The sequence below is a fragment of the Phoenix dactylifera genome, chromosome 11 (genome assembly GCF_009389715.1).
Source record: "Phoenix dactylifera cultivar Barhee BC4 chromosome 11, palm_55x_up_171113_PBpolish2nd_filt_p, whole genome shotgun sequence".
In the NCBI taxonomy this organism is placed as follows: Eukaryota; Viridiplantae; Streptophyta; class Magnoliopsida; order Arecales; family Arecaceae; genus Phoenix; species Phoenix dactylifera.
The window spans coordinates 12820069-12837438 of NC_052402.1; the positions used below are offsets into that span (position 1 = coordinate 12820069).

The window sequence follows — 17370 nt, forward strand, 5'->3', positions numbered from 1 at the left end:
GATCTAAAATTATTAAATAAAAAATTGGAGAGAAAAAACAAAAGCGAAAACAGACCGAGGACCTCGCTAGGGCGAAAGGGAGAAAGAGAGGCGAAGGGGAGTTATTTTCGTTTTTTTTTTTTTTACTCCGTCGTATCAATCCCGGACGCCAATCCGTTTCGCCACCACACCCTCCCCCGGTCTCGCCCAAACCCCTCGCCATTTCTTGCCCCTCTCCGGTCTTTCTCCCATGGCGGAAACCGGAACCGACGCCCCGGCGAGCCCTCCCAGCGGCCGCGGCAGCTGATCTCCCCGCGATCGCCGCCTGGATCGTTGATGCCCGCCCGCCTCGCCGCCGATCTCGCCGGAATTCCGATCGATGAACGGGAAAGGACCCGAGGACGCCAGGGCTCCGGCGGTGCCGCCCCCCCTTGAATGGAAATTCTCCCAGGTCTTCGGCGAGCGTGCCGCGGGAGAGGAAGTACAAGAAGGTACGATTTTTTTTTTTTTTGCTCCTCTCCTAGATCCGCTCGATTGCTGAGACTCTGCGGCTTCCGATAGCCGCAGTCGGGTTTAGGGTTTCTTGTATCTGGCTGATATGGTTGTGACGAAACCATTCATTTTTTTTTGTTGATCTGATTAGTTATTGATAAAAGTGTGAAAGATGTCATGGAAAAAGTAATGGTATATTAGCATGTTTTTTAAAAAAAGAATGGAAGTTGTCTCATGAATCTGGCCTTCTTTCCCCTTGGTACTGTTTCGTTTCCTCATTGCGAGTCCCATGAATATTTTTTTCTCTCATTGGTTGACGACAACTCACTCATAGATGTGTGGAAGCACTTCTTTGTCATTACTTTTGTTGTTTTTAGTCTTATTTATAGCTGAGAGGAATTGCCTTTTTGAGCGAATGTCACGATGTGCTTGCTGTTTTCATATGGTCGACCTGTTATGAGTTTTGGATTTAGTGATATCTTGTCTACGTTCATCAGAATGTGTTTGTTTAGCTGGGTTCCGTAGCCATTTAATACCGAACTTAGTTCATATAGAACAGAAAATTTTGTATGTTGTGTTTGTCAACAGTTTAACTGGTTTTCAGATTCTAGTTCTATCTTCTATTGCATGGTGTACAGTTCGTGGGTGCAAAAAAAAAAAATCTTCTTCATCTTCTCTCTCTCTCTCTCTCTGTCTCTCTGTGAACTCTAGGATAAAGTTATAAACCTATGCAGTAGATGATGAACAACAGGAATAGATTGCAACCTTAAGAGATGCCAATAAAATATGGATGTATGAAGAAAGGAAATGTTATAGATGGGTAATCTATTTGACGTGAATCCTTTATTAAATGGTCTTAATTCCTGGTTAATGCAACTTGTAAGAGAGGGGGGCTTGCTATGAATCTTGGAGGGCACTGTGTAGAAAGAATCCCGTCTTATTTGCTAGTAGTGAAGCTCATGCCTTGAGGATTAAAGACCTCGAGCGACAGCACGAGCTCATTGTTTTGGATGTGAATTTCCATTATCTTTTCACACTTCATCAATTCTTTCTTACATTATTTGAGGTTCTTGCTTAATTCTTTGGATTTGGTTTCCCTTTAGTCATTATTGATGGAACACATGAAGGACAAACTTGAAAATTCAATTAATTCTACCTATATACTCTGAGATGCTTTTGGAACAACAATTGACATCAGCATTGAGTAAGAATTGCTTGACCATGTTTTTATTTACCAAGAAGCCCAACTTGCCCAGAACTGTGGAAATTTAATCGAATTAAAAAAGTCTTACCTGAATTTGAATTGGAAGGTTTGCTATTAACCGTCAATAACAACTGGGAGACATTGTAACCTAGATCTTAGTTATCAAATTAGAGATGGCTCAACATTGATGTTTGCCTAATGCTATTGAAAGGGTTGAGTGTTTGTCTAATGCTATTGAACGAGTCGAGCATTGCTACTGCAATCATTCCTGACCTTAGAAAATGCATCCAATGATCAGTCTTTGAACATGGATTGAGTGTTTGCTTTATCAACAAGCTACCGAATGCTTGTCTCAATCTGCAGAAGATGTCGTGCCAATCCTTGTGAGATTACAACCGTTATGACTCAACTCATTAGGACGGAAGCATCGATACCATCTCTGTCCCAGCCATCTTGTTGCATGGATCACCTTCTATAACTATCCATGACCTCCATGAGCACTACTTTCTCACATTAACAATGTCAAATCATGGTTCATGATGCATATCTCTAAAGGTGCTTTAGTCATGAAACTGTGCACTGCATGAGAATAGTTCACATCTAACAACAGGTCTGATGGATCCCTGGGGAAGGGGGCCCCACCTATATTCTCATCTGATCTAGAGGCTGTTCATTATCCATGCATGTGGGCAACACCTATTCATCTTGCCTTATTATGCCAACAGAAATCTCTTGAATTTTTCTCTAGGGTTACAATTTTGTTCTCTTGAGTCTGATAGCTTATATATTCTTAGAGTTCAGGGTTTTGGAGGTCTCTAGGCTTAAGGCCATATTAAGTTCATGGAAGAATTTCGTGCAAATTGGGTGAGTGCTGCAGGATATCCTTGCAATTCTTGGCTGTCAGCATTTTGCCTTTCTGAAGGTATAACTAGATGAATATTGAAAGTTTAAGGTGTCTGATCACTAACTTAAAAGGAAAACTTTGATATTCATGATTATCCAACCATAATTTTTTTAATCTGTCTCAGCCTCTTTGGATGCTGAAAACCTAAACAAGGTTGAGATGATAAGATAATTCTAGATCCGTAGATGCATGCGGTAAGCAAGCTTAGGACTTGTGTTATTCATTCAATGATTCAAGTGCTTATGTTTATTTTATTTTTAAAATGTACTATCACTTTGTCCTATCTATGGAGGAGAGAGTCCATCCTTATATGGTCCAACCAAGGATTGCTATGCTGGAACTGGGGTCTGCACTGGTTGCCCGGTGACATGGGTTGGTACGCCCCTATGTCGTTTTATGTTGGGCCCATACTAACACAGTAGAGGGGGCGGAGGAGAGGGAGAACGAGAGAGAGGAAAAAAGAGAGAGAGAGGAGGATAGAGGAAGGGAGAAGGAAGGAGGCCGACGGAGGGCTGAGGAGCCACGTGAAGGGGTGGAGGAGGGGCTCCACCTCTAGTTTTTCTGTTTTCCTCCACCCCTTCGCACGGCTCTCTGGCCCTTCACCGGCCGGCCGCCACCCTCCCTCTCTTTCTTCCTCTTCCTCTCCCTCTCCCTCCCTCCTCTGCTCTCTCTCTCTCTCTCTTTTCCTCTCCTTCCTTTGCTTTCCTCCCCTCTGTTGCCAGTTTCTTATTTTAGTTGTCGGAACCGTTCTGATCCGCCACTGGTATGGTTCAGTACACCCGAACCGGATGGTTTGGGTTGATTCCGCTGACCATGGTTCTAACTCATTATTCAAGTGGTTTTGTGTTTGTCACAAGATTATTATATCAGTTATAGTTGAAACAGAAAAATGTATAGGTACCTTAATAGTGTGAATGCACCTTACAACCAATATTTCTCTCCCATTTTTAAGCACTTTTTTGTGCATTTTCTTAACTCATAGAGTCATCTATTGTTTTGTTATAACACCCTCAAAAATAATTCCAAAATCATCAAATTGGATTTTCATACATCACAATATGATTGGATCAATAGTTAAGGAAGCATCATAAAAAGTAGCACTTGTGAATGAACATCAAATTATCTATTTTCCAAGATTCGTAGTATTAATGCATGCTGCTATGTATCAATACCAAACCGAGACTTAGTAGGGGGTATTGTACAGAGTTTCGGTACACCGAACCGACCTCTATACCAGGCATATTGACACTGTACCAGGATGGTACCGGTACGGGATCTAGTACCGAGAGGCGAACCTTGCTATTTTGCGCCCCCCACATATATGCCACTTGATGCGTGGACTATCATGGATTATTTTATGAAATCACTCAATTTGAATTCTGAGTTTATGATGTCATACTGTGTCTCATGTTGCCCAGTAGCTAGTGTGTGTGTTTCTTGGTTTCTTGGAAGGAATGTGATATTTTTTGTGTGCCTGCTGATGCTTTTAATATTGTTGTTTGTTGCAGTCGACATTATTTCAGCAATAGAATTCGATAAATCTGGGGACCATCTTGCTACTGGAGATAGAGGTGGTCGTGTAGTTTTATTTGAAAGGACAGATGTTAGAGATGTATGTTCTACAGATTATCTCTTTGCTGCCTTTTTCTGTCTGACTTGTTGTGCTTCCCCTTCTTCTGATATTATTTCACATTTTCTGTCTCTTTGATCTGTAGCATGGTTGCAGAAGGGATCTAGAGAGCCTAGACTATCCAATCAGCAGGCATCCTGAATTCCGCTATAAAACAGAATTTCAAAGCCATGAACCGGAGGTACCATCTTTTTGGAATGTTGCTGATAGAAATATGATCCTTCATGCTTGATGTGACTTGGTCTAGTTTCATGTTTGTGCAATCAGTTTGACTACCTTAAGAGCTTGGAAATAGAAGAGAAGATCAACAAGATCCGATGGTGCCAAATGGCTAATGGTGCACTGTTTCTTCTCTCCACCAATGATAAAACAATCAAATTTTGGAAGGCAGGCTTGCAGTTCCCTCTAGCATCTGTTACTTTTCTTGGAATAATATTTGCGAATCATAATTTAACATGATTGCTGGGGAATTTGTTTCCCATGTGCCCCACTGGTCTGTTTACCACTGAGCTTCTATACATATTTCTGATGACTCATGAATCCATCTTTGGATCTCACGGTGCATCACTCCAAGATTTGTTACACTGCCATCAATGCAAACCATATTTTGACTATTTGTAGTGATCAACTATCATATCATCCCTTATCTGTTATTTACATATTGTTTACTGGATTATTCTACTTAAGTATCAGAATTTACAAATCGGCAAAAGCATTATAATCTTGCAATATGTTCTAGAATCTAATGGTGTTCTTTTGTTGAAAATATATCCATGCTTTCCATCTGTTATAACTCCTATTTTTTTTTTTTTTATAGATTTATTGCTGAAGACATTCTTCAGATATTTTTCTAGGTTAATTGATAAATCTCAAGCATCAATTAGTTGGATTAAGTAAAACAAAACTATTCTGGACGACAATAATAATCTATATAGAGATTGCATACCGTGAAATTTTTTCTCGACAATGTCATGAATAAGGAATATTTGTTGTCTCTTTTCTATAACAAATATTTTTTATCAGAATATTAATTCATGTTGAACCTTTTGATCTTTCTTAAATTACCTGAGAAAAGCCATGCCTAGCTGTCTTTATGCACATATTGTAAGGATTAGAATAGATCTGAGCTAGGAATTGCTAATTTTGAAATAGTTGCTCATGGTGCCTGCTGTTGGCTGTTTTTGGAAGTGATTTCATTTCTCTTTTTTGTGGATAGGTTTGTCTGTGCTTTATGTTTGACCTTCTTACAAATATTTCCTGTTAAATTTCTGATTTTTTTTTGCACATATACAGGTGCAAGAAAAGAAGGTGAAAAGAATTTCTAAGATGAATTTGGATCCTTCTCAAGCTGCAGCAAATGGTAGCATTGCTAGCTCAAGTACTGCCAGCCCTAGAGTGTGCCTTCCAAATGGTGGATGTTCATACAATTATATGAGCAACGACTTTTCCTTTCCTCCTGGAGGATTTCCATCATTACGTTTGCCTGCGGTAGTTGTGCTCAGCCCAGCCCAGCAAATATCTACCTCATACATACATATACATACATATATTTATATATACATATATATACATATATATACATATATATACATATATATACTTATATATACATATATATACATATATACATATATATATATACATATATATGCATTCATTGAGAAGAGGAGAGGGGTGCATGTGCTTGCAAATGTCTGTGTCTCACGTGTGATGTATATCTTTGCATGAGTTTTTGCATTGTATTTCACAGCATTGTGTGCATTAATTATCTTATGTCATCCAATATATTCTTTTGTTGTTAACTCTTTTTCCTGATCCTCTTATGATTTATCAATGCACTTATGTTCTTTCATTTAGTTATAGTTGTTGCCATCTTTAGAAATGATCACTAAGATGTCTTGCATGCATCTATATACGAACAGGTAGCAAGCCAAGAAACAAGCCTTGTTGCTAGATGTCGAAGAATATATGCTCATGCACATGATTATCACATCAATTCAATTTCCAATAACAGGTTCATGTCACACCTTTCACCTTTCCTTGTGGTGTCATCAGTTCTTTGGTCTTGCTTTAGATGTCTTATACTTGGTTTGGAAATTTTTGGCACAAATTTCATATATTTTCCCCCTTTTCTTTGTTGGGAACAGTTGAAAGTCTTGCTGAGTTATATGTTAATTGCTCCCATATATTTAAGGGACAATTTAGGTACTTCTTAATCTGGATTGTAAGTTTTACTATTGATTAAGCTAAATGCTTAGAAATGGACAGCGGAACAAGAAAAAAATGCCCCTAGATTTTTTTTTTTGAACCCTAGTATTTATCTTGAAAAACTTAAAAGTAGGTTATATGCAGATTTTTTTATTTGAGAAAGGCCATAGATTTCACCACTGAGAAGTTGGTTTGGTTTGGTATGGAAGGTCTCCTGAGAGGGTAAATGACTTAGCAAGGTTATGAAAATGTGATGTAATAAGTGTTCATTTAAACATTTGGCAGTGGCTTATTTTTTGGGAAGATTGGATAGTACTGCCTATGTCAACTATGTTGCAATAACTGAGTATGGTTTTCTTACATTTCTTTTTGGATTGATTTACATTTATCTCCTTATATAGAGTCTGGATGGAACCCTTTTGTCTTTTTTTTTTCTTATGCTGAAGAAAAATAATTTACTGAACTGGACTATCATTTGTATGCAACTTTCATAATTAAATCAAGTGATCTATTGATAATTGTAAGTTATTTTCTTGCTTGTAACTTCTTGGGCCACCCGACCTGTTTCAATGGGACTTTAGTGGTAATATAAAAAACTATGGTTAAATTCTTATGGCTTATGCTTGACCTGGTATGTTTTGTATGTCTTGACAGCAACATGTAACCTTCAAAAGTTTTCAGGACGATGTAGTATTTAATTTTGTGTAATTCATGATACAAACTCAAGCTTTACTTCTTTGGATATCCATGCTCTCTTATTGAAAATTTCTTATTTGATGATCACTTACGTAATTTCATTATTTTCCTATTTGCCAGCGATGGTGAGACTTTCATATCAGCAGATGATTTGCGAATAAACCTTTGGAATTTGGAAATTAGCAACCAGAGTTTTAACATTGTTGATGTGAAACCCGCAAATATGGAAGATCTAACTGGTATGAAACTATGAATAGTTGGCCCGAGTAGGTGATACTTCTATCTTATAAATTTGGAGGCTGGAATTTTCAAGTTTATGCAAGCATCATAATTTTCTGAAGCTAATCAAACATATGTAAGGATGTGGACTTCTTGATAAAATTACAGATGTTGAGAATTTGATGCTAATCCATAGCTCATTTGGTTTTGATCGTAAGTGTAAAATTAGGGGTATCAATGGGCTATGCTTGGTTGATTTACCTGATTTCTGTCCAAACCTTATTCCTGAGCGACCATCTCTGAAGCTAGCCTGAGCATAGGTTTCTTATTCTAGGCTGGGCATAAATCAGGCCTGAGTTATTTTTTCCTGTCTCTTGAGTCCATGGCTAGCCCAACAGGCTTGTACTTGAGCTCGAGATGATTATTTCTTTGGTGGGCCTTCTGTCTGATTGGACTGCACCAGCCTACAAACAACACCTGATATAGCATGCCCCTTTTCTGTGATATGCATTATTTTGGTGTTCGTTTGAAATATGACTTAAGCTCAACTGATTTGTTGGGTTCCCATTATGTATTATATTAGTGATGAAAGTAAATGAAATTAACTCATTTTCTGACACTACCAGAGGTGATTACATCTGCTGAGTTTCACCCGAATCGTTGCAACACATTGGCATATAGTAGCTCAAAGGGCTCAATACGACTTATTGATCTGCGTCAATCTGCTTTATGCGATAATCATTCCCAGCTGTAAGTAACCACTCATATTTTATTTTGCATTTTGCATGAAATCTTGCAACTAACTGTGCTTATGTTGAGTGGACAATGAAATTGCAATCTACTGGCCCAGTTACAAGTGTCTTTTAGACTCTTTAGCATGTCTGGTGTTGCTTTAGCTAATGGGACTTCTCCATATACAGGTTTGAGGAGGCTCCAGGTTCAAGGTCATTTTTTACTGAGATCATTGCTTCAATTTCAGATATTAAATTTGGACAAGATGGAAGGCACATCCTAAGTCGTGATTATATGACGCTTAAGGTTCATACAGTTGTATCCCTCTTGCAATTTAATTTCTTAATTATTTGCTTTTTCTTGAGGGATTAGCAATATGAATTATGCTTGCTGGCAACGTGTCATGCTTTTACATTTTAACACATTCCAGAAAATATTCTTTTGTTTTGGAAGTTGTGTGCAGTGGTTTCTAAATTTGAGCAGTAATTTTGGAGACAAGATAATTAATTAGTATTTATGGAGGAACTAAGTCAGAAATATTTTGAACATAATATTTGATAAATTTTACATCCTTTTTTAAGCACATGATGGATCATTTTAATTAATCAAGAATCCTCGAGATGTTGTGCTAAATGATATGAGTTTTTGTAGTAATAGGTGAAACTTTGCTTTTATTTGGTTTTTGTTAAGCAGTTAAGAATACAATACTCTAAAGATGCCATTGATGCGAAGGCTTCAACATATATCAGTAAAGTGACACTTTGTTCCTTTTTTTCATAAGCTTTGTTAGTTGTTTTGGTTGCATAATTTTGAATTGGTAGTTTGAGTAATTTCTGGTTACTGCAATAGGCAAGGAAGTGGTTTAAAAATTTAATAGTCAGATGAAATGGATTCTTCACATTAAGGTAATGACCTACTACTACTGGGATCAAGAGGTTCAAATCCATTTATTTGAAGAGCTCACTACTTTCGCAACATCTGTATTTGATTATGATATTTCATGTTACTGTTCAGCATTACTGCACAAGAGAACTTGTTGCCTATTCTTTTACAGATTGTCTAATATTATTAGTGAGTTATCAATTCTTTGGCCCAAACGGCACTAGAGCATGGTAATAATGGTGTTGACAAGGTGCATAAAAGGAAGAAGTAATATAATGCAGTATAATAAGGAGCAATTTTGTGAATCAGAAGTTCAGATATGAGAACTATATCCGTCATGCAAGCCTAAGTGCCTAAGAGGCACAACTAACTCATCTCACATGTTTATGTAATTTCACTTTTGTCCTTATGCTGTGTAAACTCCTGCAGCTTTCTTTTGGATTGCACATTCTAGATCTTTGGAAGTCACTTTAGACAGTATTCCATGATTGTGAGCAGCAATGTGACTTTTGCAGTTGACCCTTTCAGTTTTCAAGTCTATGATGACTTTCCCATTGTCTGAAAAGATCAAAGAATGGACTTTGTCAATGTTTTAAGCTGTGCACACTTCTGTTGGAGAAATGAGGTTTCTCCTTGTAATACAATCTGTGATCCTTCCTAATTTGTAGGCAAATGAGGATTCACGAGCTCCTTGTTATACAAAATTATGATATTTTCTACTTCAAGGCAATCAATAATGTAGCATTTATGGATATAAACACACTTTCTTTCTCTTGCTGCAAGGTTTAAAGTCCTAGTCCCAGTATTGATTGCAGATTGGGTTGGTACAATACTAGGGTGGTTCCATACTGATACTTGGGACATGTTGGCATCCCGGTATGTAAGGATACATCAATTCTTTTATGTTTTTCCTTTGTTTTGATTTTTTTGTTGTTGTTTAGGGCTTTTTCTTTTTTTTTTCTTTTTTTTTTTTGGGGGGGGGGCGGGGGGGCATAAATTAGGGTCAGGTGAGGTTTTTTAGTCCATTATTGGTGTTAGAAAGGGTTTGGAGGAGGACAGATCTGAGCTCTGCTAGCTGAATTTGAGCACTCTCTCCTCTTCTTTTTCTCCCTTCCCCTTTCCTCTTCCTGTTTGAATTCCAACATCAACAAAGTAAATGGGACTGGTGCCTTTTTGACTGCATTCAGGGCCCCAGGATGGTATTCAGCAGAACCAGCTGGTGCTGGTCCTTGTCCTGCTTTGTTTTGGTTGATATAGTCTTGGATGGTCTGGGTCTGAGGGATCAGGGTCTTGGGCTTCTCCCAGGACCTAGTTAGTCACTGGTTCAATCTGGATGCCCAGTATGGAGAAGTACCGACAAAGCCTCGAATTCCTATTTTGCTCCATTTTGTATCATGAAAAAAGTTCATAGAAAGTAAAAGTCGAATACCCATCTCCTTGGTTGAAGTCATGCACCCATCATCCTGGGCTGAGTGAGGCTGATACTCTTTATGCACAGACTCTCGTTCATATGCACACATTTTTATGAAATCATCATACATGCTTCATGTGCGCTAGGTGATGGTAGCAAATGGTTGAACTCTTTTTTTTTTCTTCTGTCCCCTGGCTTTGGCACAATAAAAAACAAATATTGGTAAAATATATGGCACAGCTTTGCTCTAGTTCATTTATAAGCTAGTAATTCTGCCCTTTAATTGAGACACATGAAAGTTTTTCCCTTCCCTTGCTAATTTTTTAATATGAAGAATGATGATGTTATTTGTCTAGCAGTATTGCAGCTCTACCTTGATTTTGTGTAACTATTTCTGGTGTCTGTAGGATTTACATGTAGCTATTTTGATGTCTGTTTGTAGCATTAGTCTGTTATATCTTTTGCAGTCCTTCCTATGAAGCTCATGATGTTGGTTTTTGTTTTATTTTGTTGTCTCATTTAGATTTACTTTTCTTTTTTTTTTCTTATGCGATTTTTCCAGTTATGGGACATAAACATGGACTCTGGTCCTGTTGCAACTTTTCAGGTCCATGAATATTTAAGGCCTCAGGTAATTTGTTTTTGTTACAGTTTAGCTCATGTTAATTATAGTTGGCAGAAAGATGTAATGCACCATGTACTTTGGTTATGATGGTTCTATTTTCATACAGCTATGTGATTTATATGAAAGTGACTCCATTTTCGACAAATTTGAGTGCTGCCTAAGTGGTGATGGACTACGGGTAGCAACTGGTTCTTACAGGTGTGCGTCCTACTGGCCTGTTTGTTAGGTTGTTGCTATTTCTTTCCTTAATATTGATAGTGCTGCTACTGTTTGTGCAACAACCAGCAATCTCTTCCGTGTGTTTGGTTGCGTTGCTGGAAGCACAGAGGCAGCGACTTTGGAGGCCAGCAAAAATCCCATGAGGTATAGTTGAATTGATCATGGTAATTTTACATACTTATTACTGACAAAATGATTAGACTCAAAACCTTTTTTCTTGTGTGTGTGTTGGCGGGGGGGGGGGGGGGGGGGGGGGGGCGGGGGGGGGGTGGTGCGGGTAGAAAAGAACTAGATGAACATTTTTGTTTTTCTTGATGTAGAATTCGCTGAAATGTCATAATATGCAGCCACTGTATCTTAGCGCATATCCAGATCTGGCCAATACATGTTTAATTTATATGGTTGAAAATACATGAAAATTTTATACTTCACATTAGAATCATATTAGCTGAAAATTTGCATGCTGTTTTTTTAATATATATGTAGCTTCAATTACAAGGATATGGACTTGGGAAAGATTTAGCCCTTTATATTAGTGAATGATGGGGAAGGGTATGCAATGTCAACCCAAATTGTTGGTTTAGTTTTGAAAGCTATGGGATTAATGTCGATAATGTACAAGTGCTGGTACCCGATGATACTATGGTGTCTGAGAATCTACAAGTTTAAAATTGTTCTTGTAATTTTGCTATTGTTTATGTGGATCGATAACATAGCAACAGTAGTAATTGCTATGTGGCATGGATCACATCATCATGGATCGCTGTGGTTATTGATGCATTGTACAACCCTACCAAGATGAATGATGGAATTACTGGTATGATGGGTTTGGGTTTGAAGAAAGTGATTGGGCGCTTCAGAGATGATAGAGTGCGAGTTGTTGGATGTGGCATTGATGTCGTCTTTAAAACACAGATATGCCAATAATAGATGCTTGGCATGTCTGTATGTCATTGACATTGATAAAAAAAGTTATAGGTTTTTTGGAAAAAAAAGGCCTTTATCCCGTTATGGTCCCAACAAACTGGGGATCCTGGGAGGGGGACAGACCTAACTTTTAGCATTTTTTCACACAAAGTGGCTGCTCCTCCAGGACTTGAACATGTGCCATTTTGCTTGTCAACCCAAGCTTTTTACCATTGCACCAATTGATGACCCCTAAGTTACAAGTTTTCTGAATCATAGAAAATTTAGTTTGACATCATTAGTTTATTACAACAGAAAAAAATGCTAAAGGTTCTGAAATTTCTACTTATCAATTTCTTCTTTAGTACTGCAACTCTTTGCTGGTGGTCTACGAAACAAGTACTTGGTCAAACAGGTATTGGGTGACTGTGTATGTGACTGATAAAAAATGCAACTGATAAAAAATGCCTTACTCGGAAGGTTTGTGCCAACATATTTACTCGATCTTGCCTTTTTGTTGTTATTCAGAAGACAAGGCCAAAACCCTGCAAGGCCTGCAAGGTCTCTGAGCAGTTTGACACGTGTTGTCAGACGAGGTCAGTGTTCACCCATTAACTTTAGTAGCTCGCAACAGCCTATGCTGCATAATTGTTTGAGGTTTTCTCAGAAATCTTCTCCACTTCATAATATTTAACACATATACCAAAATGTTGCAGGAGCAGAAACCTCAGGCATTGATGCAAATGGAAACTCATATGATTTCACAACCAAGTTGCTCCATCTAGCATGGCACCCAACTGAGAATTCGATTGCCTGTGCTGCTGCAAACAGCTTGTACATGTATTATGCTTAGAGAAGGCCATGGAAAGAAATGAATTAGCAAACTATTTTTTTGAGGGGGTTGCTTCTTGTGGAAGCTATTCTCGTTTCCTGAAACCAGCAAGAACCGGGAGTAGGATGTGCCATTGGATGGTCACACGTGTTTGAAATTGGGGCCAGCGGAGCTGTCAGAATCCATGAGGAAGTTATCTGTCTTTTGTTCCCGGGAGGGCAGCCTAGCTCTGATTTTTCTTTCCTTTTATTTTCTTTTTTATGGAGAAGATTCACGTCTTTCATTATTATGTCCAGTTAAGCCCCAAGGTGTGGTTGTAGCTCTCCTACAATCAAACCAGAGGCTGATCAAGGGTCTGTGTCTCAGATGCTATGAAGAGGCTGTTCTGCTGCCTGTCATGCAGGGGTGTCGGGGCTTGTATCTTCAGGACAAGCATTTTGAGGCTTGTGAAAGCTGTTATTATTATTATTGTTCATTTCTGTGCTAACCCTTTTTTTAAATATTGAAAGAGTTGTCAGCTCTTGTCTATCATCAGAATAACTGATAGCTGAATGCTTGGGTTTTTGCTTGGTAGGCTATGATTAACTATTTAATGTCAAATACCACTTGTACCTAAATTTGGGATTCCAGGGATGGATGGCCTCATCCTAAATATGCCTCTTGTCTTGGAGTTTCATATATTAATGATGGTTGTTTCCTGTATGGGCAGTAATAATCAGGTGTGTGTATGTTGAATGAGCTTTTGTGATGCCCTTGATGGGCATGAAGGCTGAGATTGAGTAGGTCTTGTTAGCAGGCATGTTTGGTTCGAGACAGGCCTGCCATCATTAAAATTCTGGAGACTTGGGACCTCATAGTAACATGTCAGACTGCACGGTGATCATCAGAAAGTGTCCTTCACCTTGTTGAATTTTCCTCCAGATTATGGGTTCTGTGCAGCAAACTGGCTGGTTCTGCTGAGACGGCTCGATGAATGCAGCCAGAAATGAGTTGGCTGTTGTGCTCGGCGAGTGATCAATTGTTTATGCGCTGCGATGATGAGATCATCTTTGATTTAATGTGGCAAAGCCAAAGCGTTTTAGTAGGTCTTATACATGAAACTTGATACAGGTAATGCCTGTCTCCTGCGGCTAAATGTTTATCCGTGGACTGTTGCTTGTCCGCTTTGATGCGTGATTAGCTCGTGAAAGGCAACTGCTTGAAACTGCTTGCCAGCCCTTTACAGCTTCTTAGCGCTGTGGCTATTCTATTGCTGTTCTTTTTTTAATGTTTGCATGTTCTGGCAATAGATTTTTTTTTTGTAAGCATTGTCAAATAAGTATGAGCTAATTTCAACTGAAATAACATTTTTAAGGTACAGCTAGAACTATTCTAGTCTAGCCTCTGACGGGGATAGCTAAAAATATCTGCAAGTAATACATCATATGTTAAAAGTATTGGTTGTGTTTACACAGTTGTCAGCCATATGAATCGGTTAATCTAAGGGAGCATTTGATAATGGCTATGGTGGAAGTAATCAATTTGTTTCCAATAAACTTGATAACTATAATCACAATTTTCAATGACATGCTTCCTCATCTCTTTCTTTGAAGAGTTTGTACGAAGGAGAGTATTTATTTAAAAGAGGGAGTAGCAGAAGAAGGGCTGGACTGTCCGAGCGTAGTAGCCAAGAAGTGTTCAGTGAATCAGAACGGAGTTGAAGCAGGGGGTGGAGATTGCTTGCTTGGTTTGGTATAAGCAGGTTAAGCAGGAGCCTACTTCGTCGAAGTGCTCCACTTTGGGTCAACTGAATGCTCGAAGTGGAAACTCTTGGACCGAATTGAATTCAGATGCCAGTAACAAGCGCTTCTTTTATTGTTCTCATACATAATTTGAGCTTTGCGTGAAGACAAGCCCAACAAAACTCAAAATAGCGACGCTTCTAGACCTGCTGCCTCTCCGAGGTTAACCTGGAGACAACCAGATGTAACCCATATTGGTTCAGGCTGGTTCAATTTGATTTGGGTCGAGTTCGGGTTAAAAGATTTGGACAACACAATCAATCCAAATCCAACTACCATAATTGGCTTCTAACCTCAGACAACCAAATCTTATCCTATATATATGTAAAGTTCCCACGCTAGTCTAACCATTGCCTCTCTCATTTTCTATAACACTATGTACTCTAACTGCTCCCACGCTAGTCTAACCAGTGCCTCTCACATTTTCTATAATACTAAGTATTCATACTTAAGCTGCATTCAAGAAAGATGCATATCACCAATGTCTATGCCAATGATCTCGTGGAAGTCAATGATCAACTGATCTGCATCCCAAAACCTCTAAGCATCGCACAATCCCCAACCACCACTTAGGACCCAGCGAACTGAGAGGGTGAGACATTGACGAGGTGAGAAATGGACGATCTGTAGCAGTACTTCAGATTCAGAAAGAGCCGATGCATTAGCTAACATAAAGAATAAATTATGTCAATTATCTCATAACCAAAATACGCCATCCCGATAGCAGACTCTATATCGGTGCCATTGTATTACTATATTGATACGTCTGGTATACAAGCCGGTTCGCCATACCAAATATCGGTGAGTCATCCATGCTATATATCCTGATCGAACTGGTACCGGAATTTCAGTAGCATGGCTCTTCATGAAATCACCCTAACCTGACAGGGTTCGAATTATGGAGGCTAGGATTCTGTGCTCAAATTTAGATCATTTGGCACTTGAATTCTCCAATAAGTGAGATTGGATATTTATTTTGCGAGTCCAGCCAAGGTTCACGCAGGAAACTCCCTTTTGATCCCATCCCAAAATCGAAATCCTAGAAAGAGCTGTCATCCCCCCTTCCTCCACCCTTCTTCCAAACCCAACCCGAAGCTTTCCAACTCCGATTCGATTTTATAGAACCGGAATCCCCATTCACGGCCGCCCCCCACTTCGAATTCTATGGCGATGGATAGCTCAGCATCGCGGTTCCCTTCCCTCGCTCGACCGCGCCAGAATCCCTGATCTTTCGCGCCACCGTCGTCGTGGGGCTCGCCCTAGCCGAGCTCCCCGCCATCGTCCTTTTCCGCCGCCCGCTAGATGCGTTCCAAGCGCTCATCTTCGCCTCCTCGGAGGCGATCCTCCACCGCGAAGGCTACCCCCGTACGCAGCGTGACGCCGCTGGTGCGCTGCCGCGTGTCTCGCCGTCGCGGCGGCGGCGATGGCCCGGGCGGTGGTAGCGCGAACTTGTGCGCTGGGGCCGGGACGCGGGAGACGGTTTGCGGGGAGGAGAGGTGGTGAGCGGCGGAGTTTGGTTCCAGCGGACTCGTTGGCTGCCTAAAGGTTCGTGTCCTCTGGATTAATTTCCTGTAAATATTTGACATGGCTCTTGAAAAGGAGGAACCCAACATAGGGAATGCCACGAGGAGGCATTGGATGTTTTCGCTTCTGCCGCTGAGCCTCAAAAATTATATCCACGGGAGTTTCATGCCCAAAAAAATAAAAATCGAATATTTATACTGCAAATTTTAAATGTATGATTTAAGAAAGATTGCTGCATTTGTAAAGTTAAACAAAAAGTATATACAATTACAGCAGCAAAAGTTCTCCGCTCGCTCGATCTTAGTCCTCCATGCATAAACTTGGAAGTATGTGTTTGCTGCAATGGATTGTTCCCCTCTTCCTAATTTTTTTTATTTGTGCGTATAATCGATACTAGTTATAACTTATGTGCAAATGTAACAAAGATTTTATATATGGGATAAGAAATTTTAGAAACATTATAATGTAGCTTGGATTTTAAAATTCTTTCTCTGTAAGTTTTTCAAAACTTTATTTAATATATTTTAGTTTTTCTAAAGATAAAATCAAAAAAATTCTTTTTTTTAAAAAAAAATTCTCTTAAACTTCTTTTCGGATTCCGCCGGTAGAAGAATCCTTTCGTTATAAAAATTCAGCATTTTTTAAAACTCTACGGGGAGATCTAATTAGGCTTATGTATGGAAATTGAAAAACAAAAAACTATAGCTATTTTTATATGGTGTTAGGGTTTCCTTCCATGTATATTTACCAAGTTATTTTCATCAACTATTTTAATGACGTGTGCATTGATTTGTTTGATGACATATTTAAAAAAGGCAAAAGAATCTAATGAAACTTATTTATAAAACAATAGATTATAGGTTGCTTACTATATCCCTGATTTATTGTTCAAGAATTATAGAATCAGCTACAACAATATCACCGCATGATCTTTTATCAGAATGAAGCTTAATTTACTCTTTCTCAGATATAACAATGATGTCCATTGTCATCTCCCCCCTTCTCTCTAATAGAAATCTATTTGTATTTGCATGTATGGATTGAGCAACACTGCAGAGAATGAAGTGATTAATTGGTGAGCAATTATAGCTCATCAAATAAAATAATGTGGATGTAATCAGGGCAA

The 17370-nt window shown here is 38.9% G+C and overlaps 1 protein-coding gene across 4 annotated transcripts; it reads left to right on the forward strand.

Annotated features, from left to right (window-relative positions):
- The first annotated feature begins 24 nt into the window (after nt 1-24).
- On the forward strand, nt 25-13476 carry LOC103711232 (serine/threonine protein phosphatase 2A 55 kDa regulatory subunit B beta isoform-like). 4 transcript variants are annotated; one of them, XM_039131652.1, is made up of 14 exons: nt 25-470; nt 4088-4191; nt 4295-4390; nt 4477-4596; nt 5503-5700; nt 6132-6223; nt 7234-7352; nt 7959-8082; nt 8253-8370; nt 10920-10988; nt 11089-11180; nt 11268-11345; nt 12636-12703; nt 12824-13476. In XM_039131652.1, the coding sequence occupies exons 1-14, from the start codon at nt 359-361 to the stop codon at nt 12958-12960; spliced, it is 1527 nt and encodes a 508-aa protein (XP_038987580.1). In that variant the 5' UTR covers nt 25-358; the 3' UTR covers nt 12961-13476. The 4 variants fall into 4 exon arrangements, with proteins under 4 accessions (XP_038987580.1, XP_038987581.1, XP_038987582.1 ...); XM_039131653.1 differs by having other exon boundaries at nt 5503-5697; XM_039131654.1 differs by lacking the exon at nt 4477-4596.
- The last annotated feature ends 3894 nt before the right edge of the window (nt 13477-17370 follow it).

What these genes read in the sequence shown, in the direction of transcription:
- LOC103711232 (XM_039131652.1), top strand. Translation starts at nt 359, where the DNA reads ATGAACGGGAAAGGACCCGAGGACGCCAGGGCTCCGGCGGTGCCGCCC. An exon ending in AAAGGACAGATGTTAGAGAT is followed by an intron (nt 4,192 to 4,294) that starts GTATGTTCTACA and finishes TTTGATCTGTAG; the next exon opens with CATGGTTGCAGAAGGGATCT. An exon ending in AAATATGGAAGATCTAACTG is followed by an intron (nt 7,353 to 7,958) that starts GTATGAAACTAT and finishes TGACACTACCAG; the next exon opens with AGGTGATTACATCTGCTGAG.